Source organism: Grus americana, chromosome 8 (genome assembly GCF_028858705.1).
Source record: "Grus americana isolate bGruAme1 chromosome 8, bGruAme1.mat, whole genome shotgun sequence".
Taxonomy (NCBI): Eukaryota; Metazoa; Chordata; class Aves; order Gruiformes; family Gruidae; genus Grus; species Grus americana.
This window is the reverse complement of record NC_072859.1, coordinates 20,498,193-20,524,112: the sequence shown is the minus strand read 5'-3', so window position 1 is coordinate 20,524,112 and position 25,920 is coordinate 20,498,193. Positions and strand designations below refer to the sequence as shown.

The window sequence follows — 25,920 nt, the reverse complement described above, 5'->3', positions numbered from 1 at the left end:
ATGCCCCACCTGTGGTCTCTTCCTCCCAAAGAGTGAGATAAAAAACAGTAGTAAATTATAACCTAAGGATGGTGATCTTGTTTAGTGACTGCAGGAGTTAAACTCAGGTTTTTGGACTGCCCTGCACTTGTGGAATGGGTCTAGATTTTCAGACATTCCCTTTGCAGTGTTAGCCTACTGTCTTAATGCTTCTCAAGCAGCCTCTTCCCTGTGCCTTGCCTGATTAAGGCTTTCCCACACAAATGCCCAGTAGCTGTGACTGTATACACCCAGTTGAACCAACTATGTCCCTCAATTACATAAAGGATCGACCTTTGCAATGTTATACTGACTAATAGTAATTTATCTCCCTGTGTAAAAAAAAAAGAATTCCATGCCATATAGATTGTCTGGCTAGTCCAAAAGACATGAACTAAGAACTATGATGCCAATGTAGAGCCTTTTCTTTTACTTTAGCACCTGGAGTTGAAGAAAACTGAGGACTGAACCTTGCTGCTTAAAGCAAGCTGCAGACTGCCAGGTACTCTAGAGAAAAAAAACCAAAAAAAACCCAAACAAAACTTTCTTGCTGTTTTTACTTTGTTGATCTTGCCAATATGCTAGAGGGGAAAATGTGCCAGTTAATTGTTCTTAATTTGCAAACATGGCCTCAATCATCCATTTCAGAAAAGAGACAAGGCATTGCACAAGAGCTGGAACTTCATGAAACCTACATCCCCATTTTTCTAAGTTAATTTCCCTAGTTTGCCTTCATCTTTCTGTTTATTTTAATTTACATCATTTACTTTAACATAACCAATTATCTAGGTGTAACAGAACAAGATGTTATGAAAGAGCGTATTCAAAACAAGATGTATAGACCCTCTGGTAACCATCAAAACACTTTTAAAGAAATTATGTAAAGTGATGTAACACAAAGCAGTCACAACTCCTCCCATAGAAAAGTCTCTTTTTCTTAAAAGTCTTGGGAGACTAAATTTCATTTTAGCATGTATTGATTTCATCAGTTTACTCTCAACTTGCTTCTAAATGCCTCGTGTACCTCTGCTGTAATGCCAGAATATTAGACACTAGGAATATGAGCAGGAGTTTAATTTTTCTACATCATATTGAATAATTCTTAAGAAAATATACCTGTCAGAGATGAACATTGTGAAATCTAGTATATTGCCCAGGTGTTTTCTTCTCATGTTTTAGAATTTCCCAGTAAGCATAGTGAAGGGGACTGAGTTTCTGGTTTGTATTTCACAAAGCTGTAGAAGGTACCTTTGAGACAGATTCCTTACTTGCATAAATATTCTCCACCTTGAGCTCGCTTCTCCTTTACCCACCCCACTGGAATATAAACCATACTTCTTTCAAATCAACAAAAGCTTACACATTTGGCAGTCCTCAGCTGCAATGTCATTGTCAAAGTTAATCTGTTTTTATAAACTACCCTTCTAAGAATAACTATCTGATTGCTTGAAGGGATTGAGGTTAAAAGCAGTTTAAAAAAAAAAAAAAAAAAGGCAAATCATTTCCAGCGCAAGCAAAGATGAAGGGCCCACACTAGTGCTTCAGGAATTATGTCTCCTAAGTTGCAAAAGATGTCCTCACAAGAAAAGCAAAGAAATCCACATTTCTTTTTGTACAGTTTTTGCTAATAACAACCTGGCATATTAACCTGTATCATCTTGACTTTGTACACGTGCCCTTGGGTTTACACGACTGCCAGTCAAAAAAGGACAGAACCACCCTTACTGTTGGCTTTCTGAAATAACACTTACAGGACAAAATTCTGAGTAGATTGAAAAGAAAATATAAAAAACCCCAGACAGACACAGGTATATCAAGCCAGATGTCCAAAAGGAGCTTAGGAAGGGCAATTGAAGAATGTATTGTAAAGACCCTCAGTCCGTCAAAGCGCAGATTTGTCCCCCTCCCTGTGGCAATTCCTTCCCAGAGGTTTGGGGAATGACCTATGGGAAAGGGTTGAAAGAGACACCTTAACCGGTCTTGTGTGAAAGCCCTGTTTCTCAGTTGCAACGATGGGCCCAATCTGGTGACTTCTTTCCACACGTGTGACACCATAGATTAAAGAAGGCAATTGTAGCCACACATCCCTCACCAGCTTCAACTGTCCCAAAGATTTCTGCTGAGAAAATGAGATCTCCGTTGCAGCAGCAGTGTGAATTTTGGGCCCTGTTGTTCACGTATATATGTATGTATCTATCCCTCTCTCCCTTCCTCCTAGCAGCTCTTCCTCCGTATCACCATTTTCTACAAGCTCCCACTAAGACTCTCTCTGGTTTTGGGCAAAAGGCTACAACTGCCACATGCACACAGCAGAAAAGACCTATGTGCGTGTATATTGGGATTGTAGCACTCTTTCCTGTAATTAAAAAGAAATAAGAGATCATTTTAAGCAAAGAACTATTCAGCAGAACAGCTGTAGATATCAAACAAAAAATGACACAATTTCAGCTAATGAAGTTGGTTGCTCTACTGATTCCTATCAATGGCACAAGAAATAATTCTGCTAAATTATAGATCGGTGCTGCCATTTGACATGGTTTAAGAGGAATTTTGATTAAGTTACAGGCTCCTACATTTTCAAGTTCTTCAGTTTGTCATGTCTAATTTAGGTTTAGAAAGCTGTGTGGACACATATTCCATTTAATATCTGAACTTAACTTGCGTAGTTAAATAAATCTCTATCATATGACATCCCATTAAATGGACATGTTTTCTCCATCCAGTATGTAAATACAAGTATTTAATGCAATGTTCGATAAAATGCAATTTGAAAGACTAAGGAACATACTTCTGATTTTCTAAAAAGTAATTTGAGATGAGGATCTGAAATTGTTCTTCCGTTCTTCTATAACAATCTACCAACCTTTTCCAATTATAATATTTATCATGTATGCGGCATTTTGATTAATTTACTTTCTTTTATGGTCTATAAAAATAGATTGTGAAACTGAGACATGCAGAGATTAAATGCCTGGAACTGATATGCTAATCCACATAATGTGTCAGCTACTGAGGCAAAGACCCAAAATACTGCTTTAGGGGCACCAAAGCATTAATAATAGATATAATTTCTGCTACATTAAGGAAAATAAATATTACACTGGGAAGATGATTTTGACTGACATATGACATACAGATACGACTGACATACTACAGTATGTCAATTTTTAAAGAGATAAAAAACTCTTTAGATACTATGCACAACAGTAGCTCCTAGATAGCAGATGAGTGAAGACAGAATGATAAACAAATATAATTAGTCCTTTGCAAGACTAAACCAGTTTGTTGAACATTATAACAATGTCAGTAGTCTTTACTTGGCAGGCCTATTTTTTATTCAACATGATCTATTGTAATACTGTGGGTTAAAGACTCAAATAACCAAGTGCTATATCACTAACTCAGATGGAGTTTTAATACGCCTGGTCTGAAACTGCTGAATCAATACACTTCTAAGAATGTTTGCTAAAAATTAGGTATGTAAGCATTGATCATTTATTTGTTTGTGTTTCAGAAGACTAATTTTTTAAGAAATTGTTTTTGAAATTATATTCCAGGATAATTATGCTTGTCTAAATATGAAGCAACATCATTTCCTGCAATGGAATTAATTCATACATATGTTAGCATTAATAGCCAGTATTTTAGCATCTACTGCTAAACACCATTAGACACACTGCTATGCGTCTACTTCAGATGATCTTCAGAAAATGAAATATATGTCACTTACTTTTCGTTGCTTTACGGAATCCAGTTTTACCAACCAATAGGATGCCACCTTTGTTTTATGATACTTCCAATTATCCATAATCTGTAGTCATTGTGAAACATAAGATAAAAGAAATACACATAAAAACAACCGAAATCTGGGATTTCATTCATAGGCATTCCTAATGCTAAAAAGTGTAAGCATCTAAAAGACCTCTGTGAAAAGAACTTTTCTCTAAAAGAAACAGAAAAATATTTGCAAATTTATGTGGGGGAACACTTGCACAGACATGTGCAATCTTTCAATTTAATCCTACCCTCTTTTCCACCTGATTCTGACAGTCGTACACTACAAAGCAGGTAGAAACTTGTCCTGACTCAGCTGAGATTCCTTGAACACAGCAGTAAATTCAGTAATGCATAACTGTTAATCTATTTAAATAATGAGTTTTTTGCTGCATAAAGGACATTAAACACACCTTGAAAACATCCTTTCTATACATGATCACACATGAACTGCAATACTCCTCTTTTACGATATCTAAGTGCTACCAAAATAGCTTGAGCTGTGAACATATAATTTTATTTTCATTTTGCTATTTTATCTTTCTGTTTTATTCCAGACCTATGACAAGTTGTGCCTCACTGACAACTACTGTACCATTCATTGTTTCCTTCCAGGATGAAATATTATTTCTCATCAGAAACTTGTTATGGTCAAATTTATAAAAGAATTCTGCAATGAGTAAGTGCACTTGTAACCACGCAACATCTGTTGTATGAGAAAGCACCACTAGATGGAGTGCACACACACACACTCCCATACATACATAAATGCACACACACTCACATGTCTGAAAGAGAAAATTTAACAAAGCATTTAATTTCTGATTCTAAGATGAGAAACTAAATGTGCTAGTTATGAATGATATCTTCCAGAATCACCCTAATCAACCACCATTGCAGGAGAATTCATTTCCACTGTGATGTAGTCACACAGATCACTAGAGACATAATCAACATTTTTAAAGCTTACAGAGCAAAGGACATTTCTGGCCAGATAGTGAATTAGATCAATTTTAACACACAATGGACTGCATTTACTATATTGGAATACAGGTGCTAATTTAAATTCCTAGATCCCTCCATATCTGTACCAGACTGAGAAAAGAACTTCTATCTTTTTTTTTTCTTTTCCAAGCTGATGTTAGTTTCTTTGCACTGGATATTTAAAAAGGATTTAGATACCATGTATCTTCTGCTTATATATCTGAATCTTAGGTGTTGCTTTTTAATTGCCCTTTAGATCGGGCATTGTTTCACATGTCTTTGATACCAAATCATGAGGCTCAGGACAATGTTGGATGTAAGAATGAGTAAGCTGGCAGACAAGAAGAGCCAAAGAGAGTGACTGGTTCGTTATGACTAGCGAACTTCCAGTTTGCCTTGCAGCACACCATTCTGAGTTCTCCAGTATGCCTATTCGAGAGCAAGTTAAACATGTCAGGATCTGTACTAACAATACCAGATGAAATATAAACTGTTAATGAATTGTAACATTCTTCTTAGCTTACTTAAAAGTTTGAACTTTCTCCACAATGAAAAACTGAATTTTCCTAACCTTCCTGGTTGTTTCTCATACATTTTATAAAGACATAGGAATGTTTTCAGTGCTGCTCTTTTAAGGTCAGAAAGTATGCAAAGCTCCACGCTTTTGAAATCTTTGGAATCATGCTGAGTTATGGAAGTTTTAAGGCCATAGGAGCTCATGAATCATAAATTGAGCTTTCTACTTTCCTTCATTTTATTGGCCTAAGCAGTAAGTGTCTAGCATGTAATTCTTCTTTCTTATTTATAGATACTTACATCTTCTATAATTAAGTTTGATTCTTCATCTGTTTTTCCTGGGAACTTCATTCTCATGTCATTGATAACGAGAAGAGTCTCTTTTGTCAAAGCAACTTCTTGCTCTTTTGTTTTCTGTTGCAGCAAAGACTCACTCTAAAAACCAGTATGAAGCAGAGGGAAATATTTCAGCCGTGTCATTAGATCACATTACAAAGATGTTTCCTTGACAAAAATAAACTCTAAATAGGGTGACATAAAATATATTATTAAAGCGTATAGACATAATATCTAATACATAACTAGTATACACACATATGTCTCGTGGACACTAATGCATCATCATTACTTATAGTTGTCAAGAAGTTCAAGAAAAACAGTTCAAATGAAAGTTTGTTTGAAACAGAAGAAACAAATACATATTCGATATTTACGATGTCCATCATTTAAAATATAAATTTGAAATGTAGATAACAGACTTTGAATTTAAATTCAACATAATGAAAAGAAATTATTAGTCATGAAAAACTTCCTTTCAGCTCTTCACTGCAACAGTTTAACAGAAAATGCCAATTATATGCCATTGTGTCAAGATATCAGGAAGCATTAAAAAGTAAGGACACTTTGCTCCCAACTCTGGTCAGTGGGGGTTCTGACAGTGTCTTCGATTACCCAGAATTTTGTTTAAAATATCAGTGCTTTTTACACCAACACCAACTTGAACCCCTACAGTGTCTGTGGAGGACCATACCTGGACAGTTTTGGGGTTTTCTTTAAATCTTGGACACTAGATGGAAGTATTTCTGATCCTCTTTCTTACTTTTGCATATTTTTGCATTTTCAAGATTAAGTGGTCTTAATTTTATGTTTTTACAAGAGTGAAATTCAAAATTTTTAGGCATTTTAAATCTTAGTATTTTGTAAGAACTACAATACATACTTAAGGATATTTTTGCTTAAGTGATAACTATATTTTCAAGCATAACAAAATACTTTGCTCTATCATATATAATAATGTGGCTGAAATAATAAGAAAGCAAATCTTTCCAAATCCATTTTTGTTTATAACTGCTATAATAATGCATCTATAATTCCCAACAGTAAATGACTTATTCTAAACTTAGTTTCTATACCTTTAGTACATTTGGATCTCAGCAGCCTCCAAAAATGGCAATATACTGCTCTTCTCTTTCTCAAAGGATAGATAAACTAATACTTTATCATGCACAAATGATTTCTTCTTAGTAAGTTACAGTTTATGAATTTAAATTTTATTCTAGCAGTAATATATAGTATATTATTCTTAGTTGCAAAAATAATTATGAACAGAGTTCCATTCACAATACAGTGCTAAATTATGAGTAGTTCTTATCCATTCTGTAAGTAATTTCATTCACATTATTTTAAGAAGCATGACCTAAGCTCTGTCACCCAATATAATTGTTCTGCATATCAAGATCATTTCTGTGGTGGAGCTTTCTCAATGAAAAACAGAGTATGGTTTCTTACTAATGTTAATTTAAGTGAGTAGCCCATTTTTAATGTCAGATGGTAAGAGACTGTTTTTAATCTTTCAGTAATTTGTATTTGATATAGACTTAATGTGAATAGAAAAATCTATATTAGCCCTGTCTCATTAAACTCTCAGAGTACATCTTGATGATAAAAGGGTACTTTTTAAACTTGAGATAGCTAATGTGATAAAAAATACCTTTAACACGTTGTGGTGAAGACACAATCTTAATGTCTTTCCAATTCTATTAGCTGACTTTAAAGATGGAAAACCATGTTAAGGAGTATTTCACAAGCTGTCAGCACACAATTTTAAAAGGATCCTTTTTCATCATTTAGACAAAGCCTCACAGGCAAAACAGACAATGAGTGTTCTACCGGATAAAAATGATGATTAGAGATAGTAAATACTATGAAGCAAGTTCATTAGCATTACAAAAGGATTTCTCACAATCAAAGCTCACCACAATAAAGGCTGTAAATACGGTTTTGCCCCATCTCCAGATGAATTATTTGGGTGATGAAATAAATATACAGGTCAGGCACCAAAGCATGAGTGGAAACACACTGGCATCAGCACTCAATACAATACAGAATGAGGTTGAGGACTGACCCCAGCAAACGCTGCCTAGGGATAAGTGGATATGTGGCCCACCATGCAAACACAAAAGAAGAAATGCCTGGGTCGTGAAGGAGATACCAAAGAGGATGACAGTCTGGTCACAAAAGGAAAAAAATGTATGATTCAGAAGTACATTGTGAAATTATATCTAACCACACAAATTCTAAACAGGTAGAAGTGTTTAATCTGATCTATTTATTCTATTAATTATTTAGTTAGACCACCTGAGTCTAAATGCTTGTCTGTCTCAGGGACAGGCTTCAAAATGAAAAAAGTTTTATCTTCACTCTAAAAAAAAAAAAAAAAAAAGGCTTCTGAGACATTTATTGCAGTGGCAAATCCTAAAGATGACAAGAACTATCTATGAATTTTAAATTGTTCACTTTGGAAGTAGAACTCTACTGCAGTAGTACAGTGCACATGAATTAGGTACAGTAGGTTGAAAATTAATCACACCTTCTCCTACAATGGACACTCATACAAAGTCTTACTAACATTTTATTCTGGTACAATCTGGAGTATACACTGGGTTTGAAATATTGATGTATTTTTGTTACTGTAAAGATTTTGAAGATGGGTACATCCTTATTTCAGAACCAGCAGTCCCCCAAAAAAAGCAGAGAAACTTTTTAAGAGAGGTAAAAACTCTATCTTCAAAAAACTATTTAGAAGAGTAGGTTTCCCAGTCACAAAAACTCTAAGATTTCCATTCTCACAAAACATGACATCCGTATTGCTGCACTAGAAACACTGAAACTTCACAGCTAGCACTCACTAAGTCATACGCTGCTCTGGAGATCTTATATTCCTGAGTTTCTGTCAAAATAGCATGGACTATAGTACCTCAAGTTATCTGACGTTGTAAAAATGAGTAATGTATTTATTGAGTTTTAGAACAGAACACATTTTGAATGCAACTGCTGTGTTAACTCACCCCTGAAGAGTTCATAGTTCCCAAGCTGGGTGTCTGAGGGACTCTGGCTGAAGATGGGCTGCGGTTTAAAGAATGAGACCTATTCACTGAGGATGCACGCTGGATTTGCAGAGATGCTTTGGCTGAAAAGGGACGTTGCTCAGCTGCCTGTGACTGCATAGTCAATATTGATATTGAACGAGGGCAGCTTACAGAACGCCTTATTGGACCTGTGGATGATGTGGGGGATGAATATGATGGAGATTTTATATTTTTAATCGAAGGCTTCCAGTTCATTCTACCTGCAGACAAATTACATGAATGATGCAATTACTTATTATTCTTTTAACATCCATTTTTCAGTCTTTGTAACTAACAACATATATGACCAATATGTGAGCACATATGTTCTACTATAATGTATGTGGACTAACAGCTATATATATAGCAGTCAGTCATGTCAGATACCCTAACAGTACATACTTTACATAATATATAATAAGATTTATTTCTTCCTCGTAGTCAGCTTTAATGAGGTAGACTTCAGTCCTCTATAACATGCATCAGATTTATGACAGAGTGCATACGTCCTGTAGGTCAAAAAGTATGTGGCTACTATGTGTGGCTTCCTGACTATAAGAATATGGAAGCAGGAGAGAAAATTTGGTTGATGGATCCCATATTTGCAGATCCAGTCTCCCTCATCTGCTCCTGCATAGCTGTACAGCTTTTTCAGTTCAGTCTTCTGCTAAATAAAGGATTCTGCTATGAAAAATAGAATTTTAGAAGCTGCATTTTATGTATGTAATTTCATGATGAAATTCTTTGAGACAATACACCACTAAAACAAAAAATAACATGCTATATCTACCATGTTCAACAGAACATGCTCACAATAATGCTCTGCAGCGAGCAAGAAAACAATCAAAAAAAAAAAAAAAAGAATCTGTGCGGGGATCTCATCTAGAATATATTACCTTCTACATGTCTCCAGATACATTTCTTTATCCTGTCTATATTCCAGCAAATTCAAGCTTAATAAGACTACCTTTTACAGGGGAAAAAATTAACATCTGCTCAAAAAAGAAAAGTCTAAGAGCAAGGAACATTCACAACATTTCCAAGTGTAGCCCAGGTGGTAGACCAGGTGTATTTTTCTCTCTGGCATTCTTGGCAAAAGAATATTCATTTTATCCTTTTTTTAAAATCAATTTCCATTAATTTAGAAAAGATTTTAAAGACAACCAGACAAGCAAACCACTGTTTAACCCTGAGTTACAAATGTTGATACATTCTAAAATACTGAAGCTTTTTATATAATTCATCGTGAAAGCCAGAATTGCTTGGAAAAGTGATAATTTAACTTACCTGATCGTTCCAAAGATTTGCATTTATTTTCTTCAAGGTCATATGAAACTTTTTTCTCTTTTTTTTCATTGTGATCTTCCTTTTCAGTTTCTTCTCCTGATTCTGACATACTGCTACCACTATCACAGCTACTATCACTGTTGTAGTTCTTAAGTTTTCTTAAGGGCTGTGCACTTTCTGGCATTGAACACAAGGGCTAATACAAACAAAACAAAACAAAACAAACAAACAACACAAAAAAACACCCAAGAAATTAAATTCCTGCATAATCCCAAATGAACATTTTACTATCACACTAGGCTCCTCATTCAGGCAGGTTCATTTGTACATATCTAAACCCTCCCAAATGAGATTGGAAGTTTGTCCTTAATTTTAAAATAAATGCTTAAATATGTCATTAAATTCACTACACAGTAATCCTAATTCTTTCTGACATGAAGAGCAGCATAATATAGTAAAGGGGGGAAAATTATTTTATTTCAAGAATGACTTAAACTACCAGACATTTGAATTATAGTTTGAAATCATAAATCAAGTGATACAGAATACCATTTACAATCAGTTTCAATCCCTCACTGATATTTGCAATAACTGAAGCTATAATTTAACAATGATCAACGTAAAGTAAAGAAACACATCAGGGAACTTTGGCTGGTACACTTCTGAAAGAGAAAGTGATTAATCCTACAGAAAGCAGAAACTAGGAGAATATAGCAAGCTCTGCTAGGTGTATTCGGTGTCCCATATGCACGTGGGATTCAATGTCATTAAGTAATTAATCTTGTACTATTACCAAGGATACTGCAAGACAAAAAGCAGAAAGTAGGAGACAGAGAAACTGATGCAAGAACAGAAACTGCAAAGGAATTTTTTTCTTCTTCCATTTACCACCAGGCAGACAAGAAAAATGCAATATTCTCCATTATAGCTATTATCCTAAGAAGGCTCGTGTGGTCACTTTTTTCCTACACATTTTCTTTCCAGTAACTCTCAGCTAGAAGTAGTGATGGTGATGGCCTCATCTTCCCAGTCATCTAACGGACCGCAATTAAAACTCAGATTTAAAAAAAAATTAATATCACAATTTCTGAACATATTTTTGGTCAGAGTGAAATAGAAGAACTCTCAGGATGAAATTAAATTGCTCTATTATCATAGCTTAATGTAATGCACCAAGATTTATTGTGAAGGGCAAAAGAAAAAGCCCCAAAGATACTGTTCCTGCAAGGTACACCTGTAGTGTAAGTAAACATATTCTAACTAAACGTCTATTCCAGCCAAGGGAGGAAAGATTTCTGCCACTAACTTAAAAGCGACAGTATGTTTATGCAAGCCCAAGCTGGCAGGCCAGATAAGGCAGAGTTGAAGAAGTATATTCCATTGAGAAGAGCCCTGGCAATTGTTCAGATTACACAAAGAATATTTTGATATCTATCTACCTGCCAAAAGGACAAATTAAGGTCCCTCAACACTTAATGCTCTCTCAAAAAGAGCTGTCCTAATCATGAAATGCTGTGTATTATGGAAATATATTGATCAGGCATTCCTGATGAGTTATACAAGGTATAATAAACATTTTCAATCAAAACTCGGAGCTTTAAGGTAGATCTCATTCCCACTTACAATATGCATGTTCCTCACACATTCTACACCAAGCAGTAAGAACATCCTGACCAAAACTTCACATCAATTAACGAAGAAGAATAAAAACAAAGGTCAAAGAAATTACAAAAAGCAATAATGACAAATAATAGCTAGATCTGGGTTTAAACTGACCTCTTAGGAGATACATGATTGCTTAGCAATTCTAATTGTCTTGATTTACCCCTTTTGCTAACCTGATTTTTCTTTGATTAAACTCATCTGATTTCATATCAGAAGCATAAAAATAAAAGTAATTGCTAATTTCCTCTAAAATATCTGTTATTTTATTTCCTTAGTTCTTTTTGTTGCACAACCATTTGCAATGTAATAAACATGAGTAAACCTTACAGTGTGTAAGGATAAGGTGCCCTCTAGAGGCTACAAATAAACCAGACATTTCCAGAATGTATTTCTCAATCTAAGTAGAATTCAGTAATATTTTAACTGCAGGCAAAAATGCCTTCATTCTGGAAAATTCTTGAACTCTGAGCTCCTAATCACATTCAGATAAAAATAAGGCTAAAATTCCAGCAAATATGGAATATTTGTTACATGCAAAGCTTATTTATACACACACACCCCTCTATATATGTATATATATGTTTCTGTGTATGGAGGAGGATGAGGAGGAAAACACCTCTCTCTCCTAACTATTCCAGCTGTTCTGTATAGAGTTTTCTGAGTCCTGGCCATTCCTTTTTCTGAGGAAGAGAGTGTGCCCAAGGCAGAGAGCATCTGACTTCCTAACAGTAGCTTTTGTCAGCAGGCCAGCCACTGACTTTTAAGGGAGGACAGGACTTTATGACATCCTGAAAGAACATTTTATGTTGAGTACCATGACGTGAAAAGTACTGTTCCTTCAGGTTTGTTTAGTCTATCAGATCTTGCATATGGTACTTTTTTGATAATGGATCTTTATTTGTAGTATTTCAAGATTACAAGAGATGAGTTTTAAAGTTGGATTATTCTCCTACCTGATAGACTGGCAGGCAATAGTAAGTTCTACTGTCTACCTCACTCACCAGATTTCTATACAGATATGTATTTAGATACTACATATCTTATAGCAGACCCTTTGCAAAGAGGTGGCCAATCAAATGCATGTATTGGCTATGTGCACCTTACCCCTTACAGGGAAGAGGTGATGCTCTTTCAGTACAAGACACAAGGACCATCCGCAACGGGCATCTGTATTTCAAAGGGAGTGCATAGGGTATTAGGCAACCAGGGAAGTCTCCAGTCACACGGCTTCACTGTAGGCATAGTTTAAATGATTGAGAAGTATATCAGGACCCTAAAAAAGATGCAGGAATAGAGATCCTGAACAGCAAGAAGTGTGCACACTGCAAGGAAAAGAAACAATCTCCTTGGATAAGCTAGTTTCATTGCCTTCCTTTTTGATTTCATCAATTTTAGGGGGGAAAAAAAAAAAACAAACTGGGAATTTTGGTCATACGTAATTTTTTTCTTTCTCCTCTAAGTGGAAACAGCATTGTACCGGTAGAGCAGCTTGCAAGCTACAGAATCCATATACCTGCTATAAAAGAAGACCACGTCATATAGTCTCACTCAAAAATTGATCAAACTTCATCTCAAAACTAATTAAATGTTTACGGTCTCCAGCTTGGGAATGGCTTGTGTGCAGCCATGTCAAGATAGTATAGATCAAGTCTGTGTGTATACAATCAGCCAGCTAGATGCTCTCTGAGGGCTGCTGGGAAAAGGAAAAACGTGTCTGAGATGTTGAACTTGAATTAAGTGACCCTATGTTAAAGAACTGAAAACAAGGAAAAGAATCCCTCAAGAATGTAAGTTGAGCGTGTTACCAGCGTGAACTGGATTTTTTTTTCTCTTCTTTAAATGAATCCACCACTGTTAAAGCACTAGCTCACAAAATCCCTGTATTTGTAATGAGGTTCACGCAAATCTATCTTAATACCAGATTGGGTATGCAGATCCTCTTTACAGTATGCATGCCTGTAATAAGATGTAGCTCTTTGGATTCTTGCACATATATAAGTAAGTCTGCAAGCTCAGGACCAGTGTCAGCATTCATTCTGTACAGAAATTCCTAGATTTGTACACCATGTCATCAGAAACATAAAATGCTGTAAAAAAATATTTACATGCATCCATAAACAAATCCATCAGAGCTCAGGAACATAAATGCAGGCTCTTCCAAGCAGACCAGACCTCAGATGTTTGCAGGATAAAAGAAATATACTTATTTTAGCCAAGCCCAAACTATTTATCTTTACTGGCTTAGAGAGATGCAGAGTGTATTTAAGGCAAAAGACTTGCATGAACTATGCACACAACCAGAAAGCATTAAGCTAAAAATAATATACATTCACTTTAAAAGCAGATTTTGGATACAAAACAGGCTCCCAGATATACTGCACAACCCAAGCTACACATACATTATAATCATAATTAATCCTTTGAGCTTCCATAGTGCCTTTTATCCCATGATCTCAAAATTCCTTAGTGGCACTAATCGATTAAAGATGAAAGCATTCTTTTGAGATAGGCTATGGATATAAAAATAATTTTACACACTGAAATCAAGCAATCTCTTGTACAACAGTTGTTGCCATGCATGAAAATTCCTCAACATAGCTTAGAGAGGAAAAGAAGGATCTCATATCCAGTTAAAATTTTAATGGAATTTAGTCGGACAAATGGTAGTTACGCTTCTCTTCATACCTCAAAAAAAAAAAAAAAAAAAAAAAAAAAAAGGCTAATGGCAATCGAAGGAAGAAAACTTCCACCAGGATCAGCTAACTAAATCCCCACTTAAAATTCTCAGACTACCTCTCTATAGAGTGAAATAAAAATTAGTATCTTAAAGGGAAATACCTTAGGTCCTCGCTGCCTGGTGCATTTTCCCATTAGTTTTTCATCATCTATTTCACACTGCTCCAGAAGATCCAAAATATCCTCCTCCTAGAAATGGGAATTTCACTACAATTAATTCAAAGCAGGACATATCCTGTCCCTCTAAAATTCAAGCACAAAGTGGTAGGAATTTGAAATTACTTTGATTACTAACTCCTGAAATAAGACTATGAATTCCTCCACAGGAGGATATAAAAATATTTCTTCTGATGCATGCACCTCTGCTTGCAATCAACATGAAATTGAAAGTTAAAATCAAGTTTTAACATTTATTAAAGATAAAAGTCTGAAGAAAGAGTTGAACAAAGATTCCTGTAAAACTGCTGGATAGTGCCAACTACAAAGATGGGAAATTATTTCTCAGATTTCAAATTAAATCACGTTAGTTGGTTATTTTAAATATAGCCATTTTCCTACTGTCTCTGACTACATAAGTAAGCAATCAGCAGAGTTTTTGGATGCCTTAAACTAGTGGAGCTGGTTTCATGATATCTCTCGTTCCAGTCGATACAAGTGGATGAATAGGGGGGACATTACTGGAGGAAGGAGGAGGCAATTACCAGCTCAGAAGCAGTTTCTGCCAACCTCTGGTTTGGCCAGGGGTAAGGCTGAGGATCAGGGAAATGGTAAAGTAGCTTAAAGCCATCTAGCCTGTCTCTACCCTGGGTCCACTGCAGTTCATCCAGATTCAAGGATTTGGCCCACAAACTGCACAAAGAATAATAATAAAATGATGCAAACATTATCAAATGCTATTTGTTAGCCATCACACATGATTATCGTGAAACTAATCCACAAGGTCATGAATTCCAAGATAAATAACTCCTAAAGCCAATACTTCCTGTGCCTCAGTACCTTCATTCTTTTTAAAGGGTTATTCATTTCCCGCTGAAGTGAAGCTGCTCTCCCAGCAAGAAACGTCTGGAAAGCAGTGGCTAACAAACTCTCATACTTTTCAAGTAATGTCTTATCATCAGGAGGGTAAATTCGCCTAAAATAGGGGGGAAAAAAAATGGAGTTTAAGATAGAAGCTGAGCTACTTATCACACTAGGAACAAAAGTAATGCAGCTAATTCATAGTCTCTTCTATAATGCATATGCATCTCATCTATAATAATTATATAATATCTTATCATAAAACATATACTCTGAACATTGCTCTCTAAATCCAGTTTTAACTCAGTGAACACATTCATGTTTAAATCAGCAATTAGCCAGTCAAAAGAAATACCATGCAGGTCATTCCAGAGATATACCAAAACTCAGTTTTGCGGTACTCTGAAATTTCAGTGGGTGTAAATGATGCATGCAGGTGTGAATGATTCATGAAATATTAACAAAATATTGCATGTAAAATTCAGAGCCACAAAATAATTTGTATTAGCAGCAAAAGGACACAAAACAGTGAAAATCTGAACAATTGCTTTGAGTTAATAGGCACGATGTAAATTAAAGATTGAATATGTACTGCAGTTGAATGCTAAATCCTCCAAAATAATGAACAGGAAGAACAAAATAGTATAAGAAAAAAAAAAATTTCTGGTAGATGGATGTACAGAGTGACTCTGAGTTTCCATTAGACCAGCTATGCCATTATTCTCTAAAATCACAGGTAAGGAGATTATGACAATACAAGAAGCAGGACTTGGTGATTTATTCATGCTCATCAAGCAACAATGGGCTTTGAAGAAAACCACTCCAATCCATTTGTCATGAATGCCTGAAACACAGCCAGAAACTATGAAGGTGGAAGACTAATTTCTAGTGTATTGTAAGGAGTAATCCATAAGTTACTTCTGCCTGCACTGTGCAAAGCATAGGTACCATTTACATATTGACTGGCATTATGTGACTTTTATGTCTTTGTGGGTTTTTGGTGAAGTTTTTACAAGGTCCTTTCTCCTTCCTTTTCAGTCTTTTCCTCCTTGAAAAGGTATCTTTCATGATGATTTTGTTGCAATAAAAAAAAAAAAAGATAGTTATGATCCCATTAGACTTAGGGCAGTTCTACAGCAAAAAGAAGATGGCTCCAGTTTGTATAAAATACCTGTAGGAGCTCTAATCTAGTTGCAGTCAACACTTTTTAATGGTGGTGATTCTACCGCTGAAAAAGTGCCACAGAACAATACTTTAAAGAAAGGATAGGCCAGGTTGAATGGGGCTTTGGGCAACCTGGTCTAGTGGAGGGTGTCCCTGCCCACGGCAGGGAGGTTGGAACTAGATGATCTTTAAGGTCCCTTCCAACCCAAACCATTCTATGATTCTATGATATTCATTTTAATATAAGTAGAACTACACTGCAGCTAAAGGCCATTTCAAAGTCACATATATCCTTTTCAGTTCCTCATGAGTTCACAAATGCTTGAAAGCACAGCTCCTACTTTGACCACCCCAGGACTCCTACTGGAATCAGTGGGCTAGTTGTGCTTGCAGACAGACACTTGACTAAGCCAATTGCTGAACTGACATCTATGGATTAAATCAAAACCTACTGAGGTTGAGTGAGGTTTCTCTGCATTTTTATTCAGAAAGTAGTATTAATCCATGCAGCAGTACTAGCACCTAAAATTTCCATTCTATGGCAATGCCTGACAGAAGTTAGTCCTGCTCTACAGGAGAACATCACAAGGAGAAAATACTGCATAATGCTCAGATAAAACTTCTCTGCATCTCTAGCCAAGATTCCTTTACTTCTCAGGGTCTGCTGATTCTTCAGCCTCTGTGCAAACACATGATAATAAGAAAACACAAAGCTATTCTGCCCTTTTAGATGTGCACATTCCTTATGAAATAACACTTCACTTTTTCCTGAGGAAAAAAAAATAATCGTATTTTTATTAATTTACGTTAACCAAAAAGCTAAATAAAGAGAACATTTGCCTCATTTTCAGTCAAGAACTGAATAAGCAACCTAAAATGTGATCAGCTAAAAAGTTACCAAAAAAACCAAAATGTATTAAAGCATCATGATGTTACTCTTTCTTGTAGTCTGAGTAGCATGAAAATAATTGCTTCATTGAGGGGTTTTTTCATGTACTAGTTCAGCTCCATATATGTCAAGAAAGGATGTAATTAAAACTAGGAATGTTAAGAAGAAAGACTTTTTGTAAGCAAAATGTTAATTCAACAAAAATGAAAATTTCACAGAAAGATCTCTGTTTAAATGAGAACTTTACTGGTAATTATAGAACATCATCACAAAAAAGCAGAGATGAAGAACAGCATTCTGACTAATTCAGGATAAAAGATGTGAATTTAGACGTCCCGCATCCTGGATGAATGTCATAAAGAGTGAGCTAATACTCCCATCATCTAATCCTAGCAGTACTCTGCTACCTTTCGCCAAATATTCATAGGCCTTGCTTTCAGTTCTCATTGAAGTAAATATCAAGAAATAATAACAATAAAAGCATCAGCATCAAACAAAATTCTTATTTTCTGGCCAATGCCTATTATAACCAACAAGTTAAATCTTCCTTTTGAACATATTTTACCAAGGAATCTGAAGATACTTACATTTAAGCCTACTAAGACCCAAAATCAATGTGCAGAAATATGAATATAGTATTTCAAATACCATTTTATCAGAAATTATGGAAGCACCAACAAAGTTTCTGAACTTTTGGCAAGCCTCATAGGTAATATTCAGATTTGGTTTTTTACAGGGGAATACTCACACCCTTATATTGCCCCCCCCAGGAGATAAGAATCACCGTATGTGATTACAGAACAGATCCGTAATGACAGTCATAGTTCTGGGCACACTGAACTCGAACAATCATGTCTTTCAAGCAAATATCTTGCACAAACACTAGAGTGACTGATGTCTTATAAATTCCTAAGTGGATGCAAAAATTTGGAATCAAAAAAAAACCCCAACTTTACTACCCGGTGTATATGTGTATATTTTCTATAAATGACTACACATTTTTGGCAGAAAATTATCATCTACCACAAATACTTGTTTCCATTATTCCTAATGAATGCATTGAATACTTCCTACTAACACAGTCAAAAACAGTTACCTGTAGTTCCCCATGTGTCTATTTTCATGTTCCTCTTTGGAAATCTGTTTACGTACTTGTGCAAGTCTTTCCTTCTACAAATCAAGAAAATAAGACAATTAAAACAAAGAGAGCATAAGCCATGGGTAAGAAACCGCACATTTTTTCCTTCCTACCAGTTCTTCTTTTCTCCTTTCCAGTGTGTGGCGCTGCTTCTCCCAGTCTGAAGAACCTGGCAACAGTTTTTTCATTGAACCTTGACCATACAGTCTCTTTTGAGCCTCAGCCTTCTGTTGAGCTAAATTTCTTCTTTTATCACTTGTCCTGAAACACAGATGATATTAGGATATGTCAATCCAATGCTGCTGAGAAGAGATGCACTTTCATCTCAAGTATATCACCTGTATTTTCCAGTTAGTCATGCGCAGTTTAGGATATAAAATTAGATTTGAAACACTCATTAAGAATTTTTTTTAAATATTAACTTTTATGGCTAATATATTTTCATGCTTTTAGGTGTACTGTAATGACTGTGAACTATAATATAATGCACAAACATGTTTGTATCTATTTTCCTGAAGTGTAGATTTTTTTCCAACATATGCCAACTACAAAGTTTTCCTGCAGAGGGGTATGGCTTTTGACTGTATGGAAACTATTGCCAAGGCAGATTTCCTGTGTGGCCACATGCCCATTACTGCACTCATATCCCCACTTTGAGACCTGTTTGAAAAATTATTTTTAAAAAAAATTACAAAAATTACTATTACCATTGATTTTTGCAAGCACATGAGCAAGAAGAAAAACTAAATATGGGTTAATTTCAATAGCAAAACTGACAGCATGGGAAACATTTACATTTTGAAAATATGAAGGTGGAAAAAAAACAGTCTTCATTTTCTCCTACTCCAGTTCAAATTTAAAACAAAATAAAAATTAAAAAAAAAAATCAAAGCAACAGAAAAGAGACCAAGACTGAAGAAGAGAGGACAAGTTTACCGTATGTTGAGAAGCTTTAATGCATTTAGCAGAACACCTTTTTTTACATCATAGTCTATTTTTTGATCAGTTCCAAAGCTTGGGGCACGATTAATCTGAAAAAACGAGATACAGAAGACTCAGGAATGTTCGGGTTCATTGGGAACACATCCATTGCAACAGGCTTTGGAGAAACCATTCCTTAAAATATAGCAGAAATTAAGAGAATACATGCTAAGAGCTCGTTTCAGTTTGTATTTTTAAAAAAATAGAGCATTGAGTATCACAGATACTGGGAGCCAGGAGATGTACCTTTCAGCCACCAAGTTATCCAGACATTTGCAATGAACACCCTTCAAGTACTGGCACTGTGAATCCAGTCTAATCTACTCTTGGTTGCGGCAACCAGAAAATTTACCATGCAAGGTGCTGTTAAACACGTTAGAACAGGCGACGTGCCATGCTACGTATGGTAGTCCAGCACAGGAAGAGTTAAATTCTTTCCTAGTTCCCAGTCTAGAAGCATCTTTGAATACTTCTCTGAAAAGTAACAACTATATAAGGACAGAAAGAAGCTCTAATTCAAGGTCTTCTCAAGTATATTTAAATAACTCTTCAGATAAACTTTACAGCAACGCCTAGAGATCTAAGTTATTAAATCAGTACATAGTGTGAAAACATAAACTAATTAACAGTCTCAGTAACAAAAAGCTTACAAGCTAAGTACAAGATAAGAGATTAAAAATGCTACCATAAGTATAGAGGAACAAGGGAAATGCAACTGGGAATCAGTAAGACTAAATCACACACGTAACAGCCAGGAGTCTCAACCAACCACCACATAACCACTGCCAAGCTCTGGGGTCCCTGCAGAAGGACGTCAGCTTTTGGAAAGCTTTGAGGAGGGATAATGAAGTAGCTGCGTCAACATTTCTAGGGATGTCTTCCAGGCTGGTATAAACATTTATACATGAGTAACGGGTGCTAATGAGGGGCAGGAATCTCACCTCGATGGTGAACAACCAATGCTGGTTACAGAAGGGACAGATCTTAAGGAGCTCCAGAAGTGAAAACTAGTACTTTGTGCCCCATGCAAATAAGAAGTACGATACAGTTAGTATGTTCAAAGCAGAGGGCAAAAGCTGTTCATTAAAATTGTGTTTTAACACTTCAGATACATTAGAGCATCTTAGAGCCTCTACAGTTGTGGGACAGAACTATTCAGGCTGGTGAGCCACCAACTGTCCTGTTGCTGAGTCCCAGCTGCCCCATCACTTACACTTATAGCCAAAGGTACCTTTCGACTTTGAGAATCAGCTTGTTTGCTGGTTTTGCAGACAGGCTGGCAAAGTGAGCAATGACATTTGATGTTGAAAGAAAAATCACAAAAATTCAGCAGAAAGTGAAAAAAGTGTATACGTAGTCCTTTTTGGAAGACCTTCATCCAAATATTTAATTGACCGACCTCCTTAGACTGACTTGTTTGTCTTCTATCACATCACAAAGGCTATTTTTTTTCTTTTCCATACTGTGATAGGACAAACATTTATTGACATTAACTTTTTTTAAAATGTGGATGTTCCACTTTCAACTAAACAAGCATGTAAACATTCAGAAAAACAAACACAAAGATTAAAAGCCAGTTCTCCAACAATTCATTAGACAATACTGGCAGTTGACAAGACCAGATATGTTGCATCTCTTTTTCAACATGCAGTTTAAACAAAACACTTTCACTAGAGCTACATTCACTAAATACAGCTGATAACTGAAATAAGTTGGAAATACTATGATTTTGAGATATTATATTATCGAATCCAGGTAGGATTTATGTATGTATAAAAACATACATATGAAAAAGTAATATGGAGCCTTATGCTTCAGTCCAGCAAATACCTAAGTACACAAAAAGCTCACTGGACCAAAAACAAAGACATGAAATCAAGCCCTAACAAATTCAGGAGAAATGTTAGGTATTGAACAAAATTACATTCTGTACCACATACTGAATTTTTTTACTCCATATGAGCATGTAGCAATTAACAATACTCTACTTTGAAATAATGTTTTTGCATGTATTAAAAACAGGTAAACAGACAGAAATATATTTATTAAGACTTCCAACAAATTAATTTCTAATTTTTTATGTACACCAAGTCCTTAAATCCAGTAAGACTGCAGTGTGACACGAGGATGTATTTGCAACATGTAAAATGCTATGTTGGTCCAATACCGAATTCCCAGAGATGCACAGACACATGCTTACACAGCACTGAAGCATCCAACTTCAGAGCATACAAAAGTGCACACTGGTGTATTTATATTTGGGTTAGGTACTTCCTAGATTTACAACAAATTGAAGTATAATATTGGGCATAAACTCTGCATTAATAAAAATGTTGTAACTATGTGTTACTTATATGAGCACCAGTGAGAATTAACATTATGAGAAGCGTAAAATAATTTAAATAACAGTTTCTTTCCTACAGGGTGAATTTTGCCAAAAATCTACATCTGGCACTTCTGAAACAAACAAAACCATATTGACTGTGCTTATTAAGCAGAAAATTAAAGTGGGGTTAGGAAAGACATAAGGTGACATTTGGAATGCTATTACGAAGCAAAATGCTATTATGAGACACTACACAATCACTCCACACTAAGGTTTCTGTCACAGTCATTTCAGAGGCTGAAAAGCTACAGCATTCATAGTTAAAACTGGAACACTGCTGTATCACCTGCACCCTCAATTTTTTTGACATACCATTCATGACTAATGTTTGAGGTCTCAATCCTATTGTGACCTTAATCCTAAAGAGTAACCAGTGGGGCAGTAAAAACAGAGATCCAGTTCTGGATAACTATTGCAAACTTGGTGCAATATGTTTCAGGTAGCAGTAGATGCAGGTCCAGTACAAACAAAATTCTAGGTACATCAGAAAGGTAATACATAGAAAGCAGGCGTGGATTTAAAGGTCACTAGCTATTCCTTACTTACCGTCTGTGTGTATACTTGAACTGCCTCTTGATTTAGTATGACTATGTGCAAAGATGCTTCACTAACAAACTTTTCTCTTTAACCCTCTTCATCTGTTCCATGCATCTCCTTTCTCACAACAGAAACTTCAAGAGGCAGTCTTGACAGCTGACCTTAAATGTCAGCTAAAAAGTTTACTTATTACTGAGTGTAGATGGAGTACAGTAGATGGGAGGTATAAAAATGAGGAATATCTTCATCCAGCATTGCTACCCAAAACTTCATAACCTGAACCCACTCTGTCAAGTCTCTGATGGGCAAAGCCACCCATAGTCTTGACATAAATCTGCAAGAAATCATAATTAAGTCACAAAACAAAGGGTTTAACCCACAAATAACATTTTAGAGCAGAAAAACTCTTGTCAATGCCAGAAAAAAACCAAGCAGCAGACCATCTAATTTCCAGAGCATACAGATAATATGCTCCCTGCAAAGAGCACAAATAAACAAACAGGCCACCACAACAGTCTCATCACACAATACTTCTTCAAGGCTCCACTCAGTTGTTCTCAGACATAACTAATGCCATTTTCCTTAACAGTGTCTTCATATTATAGACTACCTTGGACCTCACTCAAAGGAATAAAATACCTGCTTGCTTGATCTAGCTGAATACCTTCCATGATCAGCGCCACTCCTAAACTAGCAGCTATCTGGTTGAATCTCTTCATGATGGATTTTGTAATGCTAATTCTGGAGCTATGGCAATGTCGTGCGCTAGGTTTCTTTGGATAAATGATCTTCAAAACTTCATATTTTCTAATCTGTTGTATAGAGCAAGGAACAGAAAAAAACCCACTTAATAAACAAATACAGTATTCTTTTATATAGACTCATGGACATAATGTTTCTCACATCGATTATTTTTACAATACTGCAGTGTTATCTCCCAAATATCTGCTTTACCGGTGATGATAATTTAGCTTCTTTACTTTCTATGACTTTTCAATAGCTATCCAACTGAATTGTCCACATAAATTTTTAATTCCTCCAACTGAAATCTTCAACATTGGTTTCATAATTAAAATTTCACTGAATATAGCACATACAATTAATCAAACTACTTGTAAGCACAGCAGTTGTGTAGCTCAGTGTATTTCCTAATTACATACTTGTCAGTAGAGGACCTCATATCTGTAATGCTTAAATTAAGCAGCATAAATTGAAGTATCTCCTGTGAAGGCTCCTATCCACAGTTACATTTGCAAAGGATTCTGATTTTACAAAAATTAAACTGTAAATGTGTAAGATACAGCATTTTCTTCTTCACCAAGACATTGGATAAATTTCAGCCACAGTCAAAGAGCCAAACAGTCAAAGAGCATATTCTCACCTCCCACTAGTATGGAGCAGAAAAAAAGATTTTCCACTATCTGTCACACAATACCTATGGAAAAGACCTTTCAAATATAAGGACAGATTACATGAATGACTTTATAAACCTAAAATCAATTTAATAAAACATTACATCCTTTCAATAACAGGGATTTAATCTCTGTTCAATCTGTAGGACAGCACAGATGTTTTGGAAGGGATCTCATTCTTTATTAAAGTGATTTAGATTGCCAACAATAGATTTCAAAAAGCAAAAGAAATTTATAAGCCATAAAAATTCTATTACACAGAATACTGTTAGTGGCTATCACTGAGCAGATCTTTGATTAGAGACATTCCTAGAGAGTTCATTCTAATCACTCATTTCTAAACTTCACAAATTGTGAGAGTGCTAACCCCCTTTTTCTAAGCTTAAGCAGAAGGGTGTTCTTCCATGGCAGTTTAATACAAATCCAAGCTGTCATACTCTGCCACTTCATTGTCTTGGCACTGGGGTTCACAGAGAGTGAGGAAGCTGATCCCAATGATCCACATGAAGATCAATCTCACCAAAAATTATTTTTCATTGGTCCTTGATCATCTCAGGAAGGATTCCTACAAGCATCAGTGCCACCACAGGGAAGGAAGCAGGCAGCATGCCTTCAACAAAGGACAGGAGGAGAGCAGAGATCTTGCAGCTGGTACATGGATCAGTCGAAGCACCACAGAACTGCCTCACACAGGTGCAATTTCACATTTAACCTAGTCCAGTGCGACTGCAGGCTGCCAGAAGGGGCTGGTGCTGCCCCTCTCTTAGTCTTGCCTTCATGTCACTTCCCTCCTCCCTGCACCAGAAGTGTGCGAAGTCCCTGCATGAGGAAGTTCTGCAGGCTGATTTAGGGTAAAATTATGGTTTGCTTGGAATGGTAAATGAGAGGTTCATCCAAACAGCAACCAGAAACATCTCATCCAATAGACATGACCACCAGATAGAGGCAAGTTGCTAGACCAGCGCTCTGGGCAACTGCCCACAGTAACACCATATTACACGTTAAATCAAGCTGCGGTCTTTTTCACTCTTCATTCACTAGAAAAGTGTGAAGAGTAAGAGTTACTACTGAAAGCTAATATTGAGCCAGTTAAAGCCATGTGTGCTTAGTGGATTCACTGCTACTGTTTGAGTGCAAAGACAACCCATGTACAAGCATCAGAGAGAGGAAAAAGCTAGCAGACAGCAGGAGAAAGAGCCCCAAAAATGGCTCTCCAAGGTAACAGAGGGAGAGGCTGCTGGGCGCAAGAATCACTGAAAGGAAGTTGTCTTTGTTATAAATAAATAAAATTTAAAAGAAGGAAAGGATTGAACTCACCAGACAGATGAGTTAGTCTCATCAGTTGCTCTTCCTAATGGTAACCGGAAAGGTTCTAACTATTGCTAAACTCTTGGGTCAATGGGCAACTGAGCTTTTACAGCTTTTCTTTTATATGTATGTATATATACACTCATCACATATATAACTGAAACGCTGACCTTGCTGAAGACCATGGGAGGGCAGCGTTAATGGAGCTCTGTGCTCACCTAACTGATCGTTAATGCCTATGCACCGCTGCTTTGTTAATACTGCCTCATAGACTGATACAGAAGTGCTCTGTGAAACACATACAGTTTTTACTGAAGAATGCTCTCTATTGCAAACCTACAAAGAAAACAAAATTGTTCCTTCTCAAACTTATAATAAGCTGCAATAGAGGTTTTAGAAAACATTAGTTAAATCAATGAATATTTGAATGAATATATCTCTTTTATAGAGATGCATTTTCAGGTTTCATTATGTTTTTACAGACTCCTGGGAGCAGAAGAACAGGAATTTCCCACACTTAAAATTTATATTTACAAAGCTCAGAATTCCTTTGTTAAAGTTATTAACTACTCATTTCTGGACATAATGCAAACAGTTCTACTGTACCAAACAATGTAACTATTGTAATATTACTTTTCATACTATTCTTATTTGGACTTCATATAACTTAAGCAAGACACCGAAGTGAGAAGCAAGCCTTT

General features: G+C 35.9%; 1 protein-coding gene across 14 annotated transcripts in view; it reads right to left on the bottom strand.

The window, feature by feature from the left end:
* Window positions 1–25,920, bottom strand: part of TTLL7 (tubulin tyrosine ligase like 7) — a 76,848-nt gene that overhangs the window by 11,331 nt on the left and 39,597 nt on the right. For 13 of the 14 annotated variants that reach the window (XM_054834020.1, XM_054834012.1, XM_054834011.1 and 10 more), the window contains 9 exons: window positions 19,532–19,626; window positions 18,709–18,856; window positions 18,554–18,627; window positions 15,384–15,519; window positions 14,490–14,576; window positions 9,987–10,182; window positions 8,640–8,920; window positions 5,593–5,727; window positions 3,749–3,829 (listed from right to left, as the gene is read on the bottom strand). In XM_054834020.1, the coding sequence (XP_054689995.1) occupies window positions 3,749–3,829; window positions 5,593–5,727; window positions 8,640–8,920; window positions 9,987–10,182; window positions 14,490–14,576; window positions 15,384–15,519; window positions 18,554–18,627; window positions 18,709–18,856; window positions 19,532–19,626 (1,233 nt within the window). Of the gene's footprint in view, window positions 1–3,748; window positions 3,830–5,592; window positions 5,728–7,897; window positions 7,994–8,639; window positions 8,921–9,986; window positions 10,183–14,489; window positions 14,577–15,383; window positions 15,520–18,553; window positions 18,628–18,708; window positions 18,857–19,531; window positions 19,627–25,920 lie in introns of those variants that run through there. The other variant, XM_054834024.1, reaches the window with a different exon arrangement.